The sequence below is a fragment of the Anser brachyrhynchus genome (assembly GCF_964034855.1).
Source record: "Anser brachyrhynchus genome assembly, chromosome: 7".
NCBI lineage: Eukaryota > Metazoa > Chordata > Aves > Anseriformes > Anatidae > Anser > Anser brachyrhynchus.
In genome coordinates this window covers 22785557-22803113 of record NC_137701.1, presented here as the reverse complement: position 1 = coordinate 22803113, position 17557 = coordinate 22785557, and the positions used below count along the sequence as shown (strand labels likewise).

General features: G+C 33.0%; 1 protein-coding gene across 2 annotated transcripts in view; it reads right to left on the bottom strand.

Moving 5' to 3' along the window:
• Positions 1 to 17557, bottom strand: part of LOC308198553 (sodium channel protein type 2 subunit alpha-like) — a 72940-nt gene that overhangs the window by 14684 nt on the left and 40699 nt on the right. For both annotated transcript variants that reach the window (XM_080601150.1, XM_080601149.1), the window contains exons 19-22: positions 15423 to 15908; positions 4401 to 4521; positions 3646 to 3800; positions 2416 to 2589 (exon numbers count right to left, since the gene is read on the bottom strand). In XM_080601150.1, coding sequence (XP_080457276.1) covers positions 2416 to 2589; positions 3646 to 3800; positions 4401 to 4521; positions 15423 to 15908 — 936 coding nt within the window. The remainder of the gene's footprint in view (positions 1 to 2415; positions 2590 to 3645; positions 3801 to 4400; positions 4522 to 15422; positions 15909 to 17557) is intronic.

Here is a 17557-nt window from a genome sequence, read left to right as displayed (position 1 = left end):
GTTATAACTAATTATGGGAGTATCTCATAAAGTTTGAAAATACATAGCATAAAACAATATCCACCTATGATCACCAAAGATTATATATTTTAGCAGAAAATGACCTAAATTTAGTAACTAGCAAACTCACTGGGTATTCCCAAATGCCCCATCTCCTGCCCAGATACACTATCTCCTAGCTTGGTATGTGGCAAAGAGAACTTATGGTCATTACAGCTGTACATCAAAAACTGGACATAATAAAGAAATGACAGATGGCTTCTGGACAAAGGGGTGAGAACAAGACTCAAGGCACAGTATGATGACTGCTCTAGAGTGTCTGGTTGAACTCATTTAAATATTACTGCCTCTGCTAGCTGATGTCCCTGCTTCTCATCTGCCTGTATGCAAATTTGATTATCTTAGCTTAAACCACTGATGAGTGTGTTTGAACTAATTTACCAGATTCTGATTTTGGGTGGATAAGGCACAGGTATTTTCCCTTCTACTCCTTGCTACAGATATTGTTGCACCCAGCAGAAGGGTGGAAAGATGGCATGAGGTCTTAAAATGAGGTGGACAGATATACCCACAGTCACCTGCCATTGCTGTTAACTGACAGAGCTGAAAATCGCCTTTTCTTCATGTAATTATTAAAATCTAATTTGGTCACAATGACTGAAAGTAGCTATGACTATTTCTCACATTGAGAGAGTCAGGTATGGAAGATATTAAAGGTCAAAACCCCGAAGGACTATCAGTGTTTACTCTTGAATAATTTTAGAGGATAGAATTAAACAATTTGATTAACTTTAGTCACTTGTAATGAAGAAGGATTCACTAGTGTTCTTTCCTGGAAAATCTGCTGAATCACACTTGTTTAATCTTTCCAATAAAAGACTATGGAGAGATTCTCTTCTAAGATAAAATGAGTTCATATATTTCTTTTGAATGTTGTCTGGTCATGCTACAAGAATTGCTGAATTAGACTTAGGCACAGTAAGACATTTTTACCACTTTCTGGAACACTGAGTATAATTATTCAAAAGTAGAAGGTTCTGATCTCATTTGGTCATGCTTTTGTTTATAAAATTAAAAATTATGAGAAAAAGGTTGGCAATATAAGATGCTTTACTTATGATGATGATGATGTTTATAATTCTGAGAGCCTGTTCAGATAACAGCAGCTAAACTCTTATTAAGAAACCATGGAGCATGGCTTAGAATAATCAGTTTAGGTTTCCGTTACAAAAAGAATAATTAGAACACAAACTGTGGTTTATCTAAAATGAATTCCGTTCTTAGCATAATCCTGGAAAGGAGCATCTGTATTCTACATTAAGATCCTCTTAAGAAAACCCTTTATACTGCTTAATACTAGTGTATGTTCTTAGGACAGAGCTAGAGATTAACAGTATAACAAAACTAACATGGGCAGGTTTAAAAAAAAAAAAAAGGTCTTCCATTTTGAGTTATGGGTCAATCTAGCTTTTTTTTTTTTTTTATCCTCTGAAAGTCACAAATCTGACACATTATAATTATATATCCACAAATAATGACTGTGGAACGAGATTTTATACAAACTTCTCAAGAAATATGGTAGCTTGGGCAGTAAGTACATTTGGGCATAAACCACATACATATCCAGAAATGGACAGTTGCCCAAAGATTACATCTCTCAGTTCCACACTGAGGATATGTATAGCCAGTGAACTGGGTCAGATAAAGTGTGAAGGCAAGAGACCAAAATATTCTGGGAGTAAAACCAACTTTGATCCATTCTGACAACATAAGCAAGGCCTTTGCACAGAAGTATATCAGAGCTGGGAAGGCAGCCAAGAAACCTTATATTGTCTTCTGTCATAAGCCTTGCCAAATCACAGCTGATTTAACTATTGCAGATTGTTAGCCAATTAGAAGTAATTAATTTTTTGACCAAATTGACACTGTCTTTTATTTTACTAAAAATGATATCCAGATAGTTTGAGTGGATATAGTTCTGAGAACTCGGGTAAAATCTGGTCTAAATGCATCATTTCAGTTGCAATGCTTGTAGAAGGAACTTGCAAAAGTAGTGTTTCATTTGCTAAGGAGTACAGTAGTATGACAAGACTGACATTAAAAATTGCGTGAAAGTTTCAAAATTAGTTTTTGGTTCTTTGTTTTTCCGTAAAATCTCAAGTTTGATACACCAAGGGTATGAAATTAATAACCATGAAGAATTAACAAGCTGATGGCCAGCCACCCTTTTCCTTCTGGTTTATAAATGTACTTTAAACAACACATGCAGATAACTGCAGGCTATTACTCATGCACTGTAACTATACAATGGGAATTATTTTTGCATGTTTGTAAGAAGATTACTTAGTAGTAATGAGGTTTACAACATAAACTTCACAATACAGAGTTTTAAAGTATTAAGGACTATGTACTTACATCAACAATCAGGAAGTCCAGCCAGCACCAGGCATTAGTAAAATATATTTGAAAACCATATGCTACCCATTTTAAAAGCATTTCCAAAATGAAAATATATGTGAAAACTTTGTCAGCATATTCCAGCATGGTCTTGATAGTTTTACGCTGTTCAATATATATATCTTCAAAAGCCTGTGAAAAAAAAAATATTCAGGTAGTACTAATACTTCACAGAATATAAATGATAAAAATAAGTACGTCAGACCTAATCTTTCCCCTTGTTCTTCTGCATCCTCATATTTTACCTATTTCTCATCTTTAACGATGTTACAAACTGAAGCAACTTTATGTATTCAGCCTCCAGTAAGGTGTATTGATTAAATATATTCTATTTTACTACTAAGTAGGAAATAAGCAGGTGGTGGGGTTTTTTGTTTGTTTGTTTTTGGTTTTGTTTTGTTTGTTTTTTCACTGTGGTATTACAAAACTTTCACATACAAAAAAACCCCTCTGTTATACAAAATCTGATCCATATATGTATATTCCATTTTGAAAGCAGTTCAAGAGTTTGCATTTCTATCTTCCATCAGTAACATTTTTGTCTAAAAGTCAAAGAGTAATTCATTCGCTAGAATTTATACTGTGCATTTTGATAGTGTAGCAAATGTTCACCTTAAGTAAAGCTGGAAAGGTGGGCAATGTAAATCGTTTTGGAAAATAGTTGTTTGGTTTAATTTGCTGTCACACTCTTCCCTATCTCCTGCCTCCAAAACAGCAACAGAGTTTTGCTTCAATCTTTTTCAATTATACTGAAGTGCTTCAGTTTTTTTTCTATGGTCTTTTGTAAGCATAATCCAAAAAGTGGTTGAGCCCCAAAGGAATTAAGGATTAGAAAGCATACGTTTAGCTATATATTCACAGTTAACAAGGGTCCTTTGTACTCAAATCTCTTGACAAACATGTTGAAAACTGGCAGACTGTTTAAGTCTTGAGTTGTTGGCTTAAATAAAATTGCAGCAGGTTTACAGGGGTAAACCAAAAGTATCACTTAAATGCATGTAAAACTTATTCAAATTTGGGCCAATTCAAATTTGGGCCAATTTTCAGTAAATAAATCATGAAATTGTGGAATCCAAGTAGTTCTATACAGCTCCAACCAAAATAGGCCTTTCTGATGCAAATTTAAATTTTGCTGTTGCTTCTCAGGAGATATCTAAATATTTCAGCATCTGAAGCATTTCTACTTACCAGTGCTCCGCTGCTGAGGAGAATCATGAAGACAATGAAAGTCTCAAACCAATTGTGCTCAACTATGCTATAGCAGGTTTTTCTAAGATTCCACCAGATTTTTCCTTTGCCATCCTCTATACTTACTTGGCAACATGGAAATTTCTGCACACAACCTGCATTAGGTTAAGAAATATTAGGATCTAAAAGCAAATTATTTCAAAGTCAATAATTACTATGGTATCGACATTATTAATAGTGATAATGAGTTTTATAATAATTTATAGATGTAACACTGAAATTCTCTTTTATAGGATGTTGATTATCTGAGGTTAGATAATAAGAAATTTGCAATGAAACCAGACAGTACTAGACATAATTATGAGTAAACTCTATCCAAAATATATTGATGTTTTTGACTGTTGGCATCTAACTGTTCTGTTTGTTGATGGAGTCTCACAGAAATAAAGTTGTTCCAAAATTTAAGGGCTCTTTCAAGTAATAGAAATGCATTTTAAAATAGAAAAGTTAATGAACAGAAAAGTTAATGAAGTTCCTTAATTACGAGAGGTAAGCAGTGGCCAGGCAAAGGTAATCAAAGCCTAGGAAAACCTTGTTTTGTCATCTGATTTCCAGCAATCTAGGCTTAGAGTATTTCCTTTTGATTGTAGAAGTTATGAAGATACACCAGATTTGAAAGTATCAAGAACTTAAATATGCCTGATAATTATGCAATTTTGCTAATACATCTCTTAAGTCAACAGTTATTCTACAACCTTCTGTAAAACAGGCTTCTGGTTCAAGAGCTTCTTCAGGTTCAATTTCTGCTTGCTCACCCTCTCCGGGAGGGGCAATATCAACTGTGCTGCCTTCAGATGAACTGGATGCATTTAGTTTCTGCAAGTAAAGTTCCACAGAACAATTTTTTCTCATTAGATACATATTCTGTAAAAATTATACTGAATCAAATCCTGCCAGTCAATTACTTTTGAAAAACACTACATTTATGTTGATAAGTATGTATAGTAATGAGGTGCACATTGAATAGTTCTGTTTCCCAGTTTATCTCATAGGGAACAATCAGAAGTGATTTAGCTACTAACCTGATCCATACATAAGACTTTTGAATTGAAAGCTCAGTGGTAATACAACTGGAGAGCTTGCATATACCACACTCTCAAGTTATTTTATTTCCTTTACTAGATTACACTGCAAATGTGCCTCAGTTTTCTCACGGAAATGAACAAACAGAAAGTTCCACATACATTGCATGTCCACTGCAGATGGTGTTTTCACAAACATACACCACATCTAGATGAAAGAGCTGTAAATTTAATGGCATTTAGTAGTAAATTTCTGCACCACTTTTTTTTTTTTTTTTTCCAGAAAGCACAGATTACCAGCTCTGAAATCTCTTATTTGCATTCCAATCTTCTGTGAATACTGAGACACCTCATGAGGTTCCTTCCATCCTGAATTTTTCTGTCTATGTACTACTTTGTATATAGTCAAATACTATAGTCCTCACTATGGTAAAAACACTCCCAGATGTGAAAACTCCAAGAGTTGGAGAGTGGTATAAACCAGCTCAAATGAAGTAATTTTTATACCAAGTACAGTGAAATTTGGATCAGGTCAAACTATTTATCAGTCATGCAAGACTGCCCATAATTTTCTTCTAAGAAAGCATATTTTGAAAGGACAAACCTACTAAAGATGCACACAGCATCTAGCACAAAAACTGGACATAGAGTTTTTACCTTGTTTTCAGTTGCCAATATTGTTTGAATCTTAAATTTTTTCATCCCAAATACATTTTATTTTATTGTGAAACTGGGCTTGCAATCAGAAAGCAACATTAAAAAAATACTGAAATACTGAAAAATACTTTTGTTTTATACCATGGAGCAGTAATTTAGAGGGGGATCCAGAATACATCTCTAACTTCAACACTGAAGCTGAATATGCATTGATGTAGCAGAAAGGCTAATCACTGACTCATTTGTGGTTTCAGCTAAGCAGATCTGATGCCCTTTGACCTCTATTGGATTTTTGTATATAGAGCTTTTGAGGATACCAAGTACTTTTCATGTTTAGCTTTCAAGGTAGTGATATTTTATCATGTAAAAAAAAGATATTTGTTCAGATCTTTTGAATGATTTTGCTGCAAATAATAGATGATAACTTTTTAAAAAGGCATTGCTATGTATACTCTCCTTCAGAGACACTGCTGCAAATTAAAAACTAGTTATTTAATTCTTCAGTTAAAACCAAGTCCTTTCAGGAGAATACATTGGGAGCTCAGGGATTTTTCTGCCAAAAATGAAGCAAATGGCACATATCTCTTTATATAGTTTGGTAAGCAATTCCTCTCTCATATTCAACTTACAGGAGATGAATGGCAATTAAAAGAAATTTATGCTGGGTGATGGGTAACTTCAGTGTTAATTTTCAAGAAGCTGCCCTTTATGTCCACATGCAAATGTAGTCAATATGAGGTCAATCAGACCTCAGGTTACATGACTATAGCTGGATTGTGACCAAAAATAAAGGACTTGCTGCATAATAGAAAGATTTCTGACAAGCACACTGGTATTAGTTGGAAAACCATTCTTTCCCTTTCTAAATAACATGATCTGTTATACATGGAAAATCATGCTGACAAATGTGAAAAGATTTGGGTAAATACACTGAGATTTTAATATTTCTAGTGGTTAATTTTTGCTTAGTAAACATGAAAGTGTCTTGTTTCCCTTTTCATACTTCATTTTCTGCTACAATTTCCAAAATTTATGCATCTGAAATATTTACAGCTGTATCACTTCTAGCTGAATAATTTTACCGCTGCTCATGCAGATCAATAACTCTGAAGCAAAATGTTTTGTACCTCATATACTGAGAATATATAAAACTTTGCTTTCTGTATTACATCTACAGACCAAAATGTACATTAATGTACACTGTATTAAGCATTACTAATACGCCACCTTATTATCCACATATAAGGTTATCTTTTAAAAAGGAAATGAGATTTGTAGATTAATTCTCTTTTTATGTATCATGGTAATACTAAGAAAGAAAAGGTATAAAAATTGGCACTGAAATTATAGGCAGTTTCTTTGTTAAATAAAAAACAAATATTGTGAGAACAATAATCTGCCACATTTAAGTTAGGAAAATTAAAATTAATTTATGGCCTGATCCATCATCATTAAATTAATGACTGACTTAGTAGTAGCAAAAGTTCATAAAAGTAGAAAAGTTCATAGTAAGCATCAATTATTAATCTTCCCGTTAAAAGGCAGCCAGTTCTTTAATGGCTTCTTCCCATGGCTTCTTCTGAAACTCTGTTTCAGATAGTCCTGTCAGCTAAAAAAAGCAGTTGCTAAAAACAAGTGATAGAATTGCAATTTATAACCAGTAAAAACAAAAACTACTATATTTTCTTCATTATTTTTCAAATAAAGCATTCTCTTCATTATTTTTCAAATAATCTCAAACAATTGAATTATAAAAAACATTACTAAAACTCCTCTTCTTTGCGCCAAGAGCCTAAATTAGGAAAGAAGCACTGCATTTTAAATAAGGTGACTTTAATGTTCTATTTTTTTTTCTAGCAATAAAATTAATAAAACTAAGGAAACTCATGAGATATGGAGGATTACAAAATCTTCTTTTCACCCCACATATGTGATTATCAGTTTCTAGAATATGCCATGCCCTGTAAATACTTATTTGCATCTTCAATAGTACGACATTTTCCTTTACAAGGATACATTTGAAAGCAATTGCTTATGATGCAGCATTCTCAAGGCCTGAGTCAGCAAAACAACATGCTTGACTAATGCAGAAGCCTGAGCAATACTGTGGAAATCACACACACAAATAAAATCCAAAAAACGACCACTTCAATGGTATTATATTTTTCAGAAAATAGTATTATAAATATTAATGTATAGAATATAACATTAAAAAATGCTTTATCACCAACCCAAATACTTGTCTAACATACGTATAATCAGCCTCCATTCCGTCCTTTCAGAGCAGTGCATCTCTTTTCAACAGCTTAGATCATTAAAACAAGCTTTGACCAACAGCATGTTAATGTGCCCATTTACGAGAAAATGCATTCGCTTAAGACCCAGTCTTGCTCTCATGTGATTTTATTCTAGCTTTCAATAAGAGCAAGAGCAGGCAACAAAAACTTTAAGCTTTACAAACTGCTTCATGATTCAAGTGACAATAAAATAAATAAAGGGATTCAGCCATTACAAATTGCCTTTAGTAATTCAGCCATGTGGTTTTATCCTTTGAATCTTTAAAGCTGCACTGTAATTGAGTGACAAAATATAAATTAAGGGGGTCGCTGATTCCCAAGTGATTCTAAACTGACTTTAGATCTCAAATCTTATGATATTTAACTTTTACATTATATTAAGAAAATAGCTTAAAACCCCTTTTTCCCTAGAGCTTTATTTGATGTTTGAAGCATATCTTGGGTTTAAAAAATAATCAGTTAAATCTGAGACTTTTCAGAATACACAGCAATATGAATTTCTTTTGGCATCACTGGACTACACAGGGGTACAAATGGAGCTATTTGGTTATCCTTTTGAAGCCAATGAGACTCTGCCTGAGTCTCAGTAGAGAAAGTGTAGGACTGAAATCTCAATCCCAACAAAATTGTAATACCAAGTTTTACCAGGATAGTTTGTCTTCTGCAGTTTCATGTAACTTTAGCTCCTGTGTAATACTACTGTCCCTATTCCTGAAAGCTCTGCCAATTGTGCTGCAATAGGGATTATATATGCCTATAATAAAAATAAAAAAATAGGGTAAATATACATGCAATTTTATAAAAATCATGCTGACTACTTCATAGTTACTCTAGTTTACACTGAGTCAAGTCTGCAAACTCAGTCACAGACTTGGCTATCAAGAAACACACTCCAAAATACAACTTTTTATGAAGAATTTTAAAGTTTAAGAAAAGAGTATTTGTTAAATGACCTGTTCAGAGAGAAATTTTAGAGAGGTTATTGTTAAGTATAATTTCAGCAGTTATGAAACTGTTTGCTTTGCTTATAGTTTATAAAACTCAAGATATGCACTGCCCAAATCAATACAGAATGTAGTTTGTAGCATCTTAAGGATTTGCATTACAGTGCATTGCAGATGTAAGAATATAACAAGCAATTTTTATTCAAATAGCTATTGCAGTAGTTTAAATTTTAATTGTTAAGGAGCTGAAGTGTGGCAGTAATCATTACATAGATCACCTAACACATTTCATTAAATATATACATTTATAAGGGCTGAATCAAAAAGGGTTGTTTTTATTTTTTAAAAACTATGCATGCTCCCTTTTTCCTTTGGTCTCTTTAGAGTATAACATTCCAGTACTTTTATGATCCATACTTCATAACCTGTAGAACATGCAGTTATTGCTAAAGACTTTATTAGACTATCCAGAAAAATCATTAGCAGAGTTAAAAAATGTATGTTGGGGTTGCCAATCCCACCTGACCATGCTGTGGTGTGAGTCCCATGACTCAGCAGAGAGCAGCTGTGCATGTTTCTACCGTCTTGCAATGGATAGGGAAGGAACATAGCTGAATAGCATGCAGGCCAGTCAAAATCCATTAAAAAGTGATTATATATATATATACATATATATGTATAACTTGTTTAGGTAACCTGTGTGAAAGTGGTGACACGTTGCTCTACCTGGTTAAAAAGCACCAGAGCTGCATTCTTGATTGCTCCAGCTTGGTTTTACCCCTGTGAGAAGTAAGAATGGTAGGTAGTGAAGTTCAAAACACAGGATTTCTAGTTTTCTTCTTTTTGGAATCTCTAATTCAAGCACAGCTTTAACACAATTAAAACATAATTATTAAATATTTTATGATCAGTTGGCAAAAAGGGTTATGCATACCACCTGAAATGTTCAACAAACCTTTCTACAGAGCTTGTTAGTTTATTTTAGAGAAATAAGAAATGCAGGAACTAGAGCTAATCATCTGCACTCTGAAACTATGATTCATAAATGGAAATACAATGATTAATTTCATAAAGACATGGTTAGCAGATTTGGAAATTACTCTGTTATTTAAAGAGTGCTTAATGTGTCTTAATGAAAATTTTATTTTATTTTTTTTGGTTTAGTGTTCAAGTCCTCATTTAACTGACTATGTGATTATGTCTTTTTATGTCTTTTATTTGCAAAAAAATGTACATACATTAAAAAAAAATACTTTGAAAGTGTATGTCTTCCCATTCCTGCTTCATGTTCTAATAATAGTGGTGGAACTTAGAGATGGCAATAGAAGTAAAAAGCTAGTCCATAACGTAAAGAATCTGTCACTTTGGAAGATACAGTCCCTGAACTAGTCAGTTGTATAAAGGGGGAATTTAGATAGATAGATACTTTAAAGGAAATGTGGAAAAAAATCTTACAACATATTGATCAAATCACTACTGGGTGTGTTTTTGCTAAGAAATTCACTGAAGCCCCATGGCAATGCTTAACTTTTGGGAACAAAATAAATGTTTCTGTATTTTTACTTCACCTTTTGACATAAGCAGTAGTGAAGCCAATCAGAAAACTGAATTTATCCCTTGTTTAGAAAGCTCAGTGGATTAGCTGATGAAGGATATTTTTTATTTTATTAAAACCATCTGTTGTGATTTCAAAAATTAATTGAGCAGCCTTACTTCTCTATTCTGAGTTTGTACTTACTGTATATATAACGGAGATACAAAGGCTTTTGGAATTCTGCCGTGATAGAGGCCTGCAGGTATTTGTATTTCTTTAGTTGTGAAACCAGCTTTCCATATCTGAAGAACATCTTTGAAATTACTTTTGTGTGTTGAAATCCAGAACTTCATTCATAAAGTTGTGATTCAAATGTAATGTATACTTATTAAGTGGTACAAAAACACAATAGTTAGGAGTCTAATGTTTGATCTGATTAACATACTCCATACAAGTCATTGATTAACACTGATTTTGTAATAGTAATGTCATCCACAAGGTAACTAAAAAAAAAGTATCAAATAATCCCCTTTGGTAGCTTTTAATTTTCTTACTATCTTTTAAGTTAATTTTCTTGAATATCTTATTTTTAGAGCAGAAATGTGTTATTTCTGATGGTTATCTTACTGGCTATTGCACCTCTGTTTTCTGGTAGGAGGTACTGACAAAATCCTCCTTCAAAGTACTAATCAGATGTTCACTTATTTCAAGTACTTTCAGGCAACTATTATTCTAAAGTAATTAGTAAGTTTTAATGTCTTTAAGATAAATCCTCTTCTTCATCCAAAGCATATGTAGTTTCCCATTATCCACTTACATTTCATGGGTCATTTTTGCATTAAATCTTAGCATACTTGCTCTGATTTTAGGGTGTTTTAGGATCTATATACAGTAAGAAAATGCTTCATGGAAGTCTCTCAGCAGAACAAACACGTAGCTACAAAATAAATAATCGAGTGTAGTATATATATAAAAAGAAAGACATTTTTCATTACCTTAAATGATGTAAGTATAATATTCACTTACGACTACATGTTTGTCGCTAACATGTCATGAGGTGAGACCATAAAAGAACTTGTGCTTTCACCATGTTAGACAGCTGCTTGAGTAACTTCAGGTATACAATGTAAATTCATCACAAAATATGCAAGGAAAAAGCCTTCTGAAACTGCAGACATATGAGCTAGAAGATCTGTAGGTTAAGGTGTGTCTTGGGAGAAATCAAATGTAATTTGGAAGCCAAAGTAGATTTGGAGAGACTGTTCAGTACAGCATTAGGTTCAGCATAAAAAAAATAATAAAAATAAAAATAAAAATAAATGAAAAATCTTAAAGACACGATCTGCTTCTTGCTTGCTGCACTCTATTGCTTATCCTGAGTCATACCTGTCATACAGTCCTGAGTTCTATAACACATCATGTCTCACACACATGTTGAAGACACAATAACCAAGGTGCAAATGAGACTGTACTATCTGAGACCTAGGGAGAACTTTTTCTCCAAATGCTGAATAAAATGCTACTGTAATATGGGAATCAGAAATAGTAGAAGTGTGTGGGTTTGACCTCTGGCCAGGCTATCCTTATGAACAAGACCCTGTAGTCAAGTTATCTTGAAATCTTACACTCATTTTTTCAACGTAACAAATGTTATTGTCACATTTCATCCAAACACAGACTTCCCTAAATTTCTAGTGATATCTATTAGAAGGATTTTGTATATATATTTGGAACTTGCAACCAGGTTGCGGAATATGTTCTGGCAGATTTAGAAAGTTGCTTGTTTATTAACTGGCAAATTAATTAGAAGGTATTTTTATGAACAGAAATAAAAAAAAAAAAAAAAAAAAGAATCATCCACTACAGAAACAGTGGCTAGAGTTATTTTGTTCCATAATATATCTGAAAATATAAATAAGAAAAAAATAGCATTGGTTTCTCACTCACCTGCAGTCATAATTTCTATAGCAATTACCTGCTCTTGGCATATTTCTCAGGGGCACATTCCTCCCCCTGCTTCTATCATGACCTTAGTTGGACATACTTAAAATAATCATTCAGCTCTTAACATCAGTGTCAGTCAAAAAGACACCAGAAGAAAAAAATGGTTCATTTTACAGTTCTTGTGCAGATCAAACTTCCCACAACTCTGATGTTAAAAAAACGATAAATTGGAACAAAAAAAAAAAAAGGAGTTATTAAAAGGGATATCTCCTGAGGGTATTTTAAGTGCTAAGTACCACCACAGTTAAGACAGGGAAAGTTCTGCCTCATCTCTTACCCCTTCTTTTGCAGACCTGGCCTAATAGCAGGAATGTTGTCTCAGTGATATCCCTCAAGAAGTAAAATAAAGCAAATGGTGGTGTACTTTTCTACAGAGGTAACTTAAACACTGCACCAATATATTCTTTATCTTCCTCAGAAGGAAATCAGAAGGCAGCAGGAGGTACAACAGTACTATTGACTTGATAGGAGGAGATTAAGAATCCTGATAAATCCCTGTCACACATCAGAACACCTGTTCATATATTACCAAAGCAGGTGCATTTTTATACTCAAAATAAAAGCACTTCATTTTTTTTTTTTCTAAAAATCATCCAGAAAGAGGGGAATAAAGAACCCAGAACAAAAATGGAAATGACCACAGAATTCATAATTTTCAGGGCACTGTTTGTTAGCTACCATTCAGAATATGCACACTTGCATTGTACGAATATGTCAAACACTAAACAGTTGTTCATGAGCAGAACTTGAGGGAATCACTATTCCCCAGGCTTGCAATGGTAGTGATTATGATACTATATGGAAATCTTAAGGCTCTATAGAAGTCCTATACTTATCCTATCCCCTTTGAAAACTTCTCCGCAATTTCTTAATACATATAACCTCCATCATTTACTGGTTGATTTTCCACAATCAATTGTAATTTTCACTTTCAAATTGCTTATACATTTTTTTAATTTGCTTTTTGTTCCTGAAGACATACCAATACATTTAAAGTTCATAAAAAAATAAAAAATAAAAAAGGCAAAATCTCTTTTGATTTAGTATAGTACTGAAGCTTAAGAATGGCCTTAGGAAAAACAAAACAAAGCAAACAAACAAAAAAAAAGGAAAAAAAAAAAAAAGGACGATGCCTGAGACAAGTAAAGATGAGAATAAACAGAGCAATTGACTTGTGAAAGCCACCTTAAAATTGGTATGTCATTCAGAACTCTTCAGCACAAGGACTCTTACTCCATTTTCTTAGAGTTTGCTTACTTACACCGTTCACTTTGAAAGCAGAGGAGTTTCTGCTTTTGCGTTGCATTTTGTTTTTGCCTTAGCTATTCTGATAAAATGCATGGTGATATACTGTAAGGTGAACCATTCAATCTATCTTAAAGAAGAAACAAAGAAATAATACCTATGGTATGATGTTATTTAATTTATATCATTCCAGTGACATGATTTATAGTACAGACCTACAAACACTGTAGCAGAGAAAGTGGCAAAGGATGCCAGGGAGTCAGGAACCAGATGAGGATGGCATCTTCTTAACCTCTCAGTTCTGTGCTGAGGCTAACATGTCACGTAACCACACATTCAGCATCTGCACGGTTTATAAGCCTCCTATCTTCCTAATAAATATTACAGAATTCTTAAAAAATTACATATTCAGGAAAATTTTAGGCATATATCTTCATAAGGTAGAGTCATTATGAAGGCACCCATCACCCATCTCAAAACTAACCACAAGGAAAGCAGAAAATTTAGATTGAAGATTCATTTTAAATAAATAACATCAGAATATATTAAAAGAGTTAAAAGACATTGCTAAAGGTTCATTGGAAAAGACAGTTAACTTTCACTAGATAAGCTTACATGAAAAACAGACCCAGAGTCACTCTGAAAGCTTGTTTTTTGATACTAGTTGATCTCTTAAATTATATCATTTATACTAGCCACTTCTCTTGTATTTTTAAATTGTTGTGGATAAATGCTACTGCTATCTTATCCATCAATATTGAAAATGTTTGTCATTTAACTGAGCAACTCAATAGAATATATTGCTTTTAATCTCATATTTCTTATGTAGAGTAACCCTCTTTACAGTTGCAAATACACACATTCTTTATCTCATGTTCTTTAGCAAAAAAGCATATTATAACTGACTGGTCATGGCTATCTATTAATGTCATGTGATCTAGTTTGGCATTGCTGTGGAATACAGCATTATTTGAAAATATAACAGCTATACAGCTATGATACAGTCATTAATGCAATGTTTCTTTTTAGAAGAGCTTGCTTTATGGTATACAAACGTTTTTGTATTAATGAGCTACCCGACAAAATCACAGCATATAATCTAGTAGAAAGCATATTTATCCAAGGTTTCTGATCCCTTAAGCCTCACAGTTCTGACATTTCTGATGGCATTGAAAATAATTTTTGAATAATTTTTTTTTCTGCTACTGCATTTATTATTACTCCAATATACAAACATTTCCATGAATACTGTTATTATCTGTCTGTGTTCACTTCTGGTGTACAAGCCACCTGGCTTCTGTATTTTAGATCAACTTCTGTCTCTTTGCCCAATAACAATCATCCAAGACATTCAAGTAAATGGTTTCCACATGCATATATACTACAAGATTAGTCTGCTCTGCAGGATAACTTGAGATACTGCTTTACCATGATGTTGATCTGTGTCTGGATTACTTCAGTTCAGCCAGACATTGTCTCTGAATCCAAAATCTGTATGCATATTACTCATAAAAAATTTTAGATAATTCAAAACACATCATTGATTTATCATGCATCAGGGTTCATTTTTAGAACCACCCTAACTACAGAAAACAATATTTCTTCTTTCTCCATTTGTATTTGATTAGATATGCAAAGCTATATACTTTTATTGTTCATTAGCCTTCTACAATACTCTTCTCCCACAAATTCTGATCATGTTAGAGGTAACACAGATAGGATATTTTATGAAATGTGTGCTAGTTCTAAAACTTCATAAACTGTGAAAGAAATAACCATACTTAAAATGACATGTCTTCCAAATACTAATAAACAAAGTATTAAAAATATAAAGTCTAGGACCCCTAGTGCACTTTCACACAGCAGATTTATTTCCTTGAATTATATTTACTTGAAATAATAAAGCATAAAATACATTCACAAGGATAAGACAGCATTCTAAACAACTCTAAGTATGAAACTGACAGACATGTAAATGACTGAAATGTAATGGTTAAGAGACAAAATCTCCTACCTGTTTGCTTTCTTCCATATCAGATTCACTGCTAAATTCTTCCGTATTTAAATTTTCAAAGTCCGATTCTCCAACAGCAATTGGTACTGTCACAGTGAGTCCTGGGTTGTTTATGAATGACATGTAATCATTTTCATCAATTGCATATTTTTCCACACTGCTGCCTGTGCCTACACCACTGGTGGTTCCATTTCCATCCTTAAGATAATTCAGATCTTTGCTTATTTCAACAGCAGTGTGATTGGAAATGCAGCTGTCCTTCTTCTTGTTTAGCTCTTCAAGTGCTTTGATTTCTTCCAAAGCTTTCTGTTTTCTAACAAAGGCTTTTTGGATGAACTCCTGTATCTTTTTTTTAATATAATCTATTCCCTTCTGAATTCTTGCCACAGCAATCTGGAGGTTGTTCATTTCATTATCATCATCGGTAGCAGCAAGGTTGTCTGAACTAAATGAGCTCAGCAGCAAGGCCAGAAACAGGTTCAATACCTAAAAGATGAGAGAATACAACTATATAGTAAATAAATACATATAAGAAGTTTGTATTTTTGTAGGATACTGTCAAAAAGCACACATTATTTTGAAGAACAACATTCACTAATTTTAGATAACCATATAGTACTTCGCATTACAAAACCTCTCCTTACTGGTTTTGGACAATATTCATTCAAGATGTAAACACACTAGCTAATACCTAAACATTTTTGACTTTTTGATTTTCTTTTTTGAAGTAGCATTGTTGTTTGGACTGTAAAATAATAATAACAAAAAAGTTACAAAAATTCTAGCTATAGATATCCCATCAGAGGTTTGAAAAACTGTCTAAATCTTGTATTGGAATCACATGGAATTCAAGTAGAATTGAATAAGCATCAAGCATCATCCTATAAAGTTAGATTCTATAAGTTTCTATGATACAGATATTTTAGAAACTTAACATCAGTTAATGCTATACTAACCTACTTATACTTTCTAACTACTATTTGGAAGATTATACCATAAGACTGTGAATTTCTATTAATTCTGGGCTTCTCTCTTAAATTCTATAAACCTTGCCATAACAGGGTAAAAGTAATATTTTAAAATGACTTAATGAAAATAGTAAGTATTGCCTGACAACTTCATCGAATCAAAATTCAAACATCATTATTGTTGTTTTAATGTAATCTCCTATATACAATAGTTATTGCTCTACAGCTTACAAGCAATGAATCATTTCATACTTGCAGTCTAATATACAACAATCTGGTATAAAATCACACTATTTGATGGGATGGGTTTGGAAATTTTTTAAAAGACTGCAATGCAGTCTTTCCTATGTTTGGACTAAGTGGAGGCCATGAGGCATCAGACATTGTTATCACATGGCAAAATGGCAGCCTACGTCCTAGTCAACTTTCTTCCAACAAAGAAAAATGCTGGATTTAAACTTTGTTCTCTGTCATACTGGTGTAATTTCAAGATACGAAAAAAGAAAAACTGTGACCAGACATAAAACCCTCAAATCCTATCTGAGATAAACTTCCCCTTAAAGAAATGTCTAAGAGCTTTCATTTTTACTCTATACAATATTTAATTCTGCAGACTTTCACAATTCCAGACCCCTCGCCCCAACCCCCCCCCCAAAAAAAAACCAACACAACAACAACAACAAATCTCACCCTGGAGGTAAATAAGTATTTGGAAGAAAGAGGAGACGATATGAACCTGAAACAGTACTTACATGCAGAAATTAATGCTGAAAAAATAGTGGAGCAGGTTACTGATCATAAATAACTTCCTCAGTCTCTGCACATTTCTGCTGAGCTTCTGTTAAGATTGCAAGGTTGTGTAAACAACCAAGACATAAACATTTTTATAATTTATTAGAATATATAAAATTCTATTTTATAAGAAAAAACATTAAAATCAATCACTAAAAGAAGAGAATTTTGATGAGCAATGAAATATAATTTCTAGGCATCTCAGGATGAACTGTAGATATTAATAGTAAAAGAAATTTTAAAACATAAATGGTACATTCCAATTATCCTGGTTTCTGAGTTTTCACAGTGATATATATCAACTGAACATTTGACATGTTAACTTGTAAGCTTGAATTAATTTTTTTTCTATAAAATTTATTCTATAATTTTAAA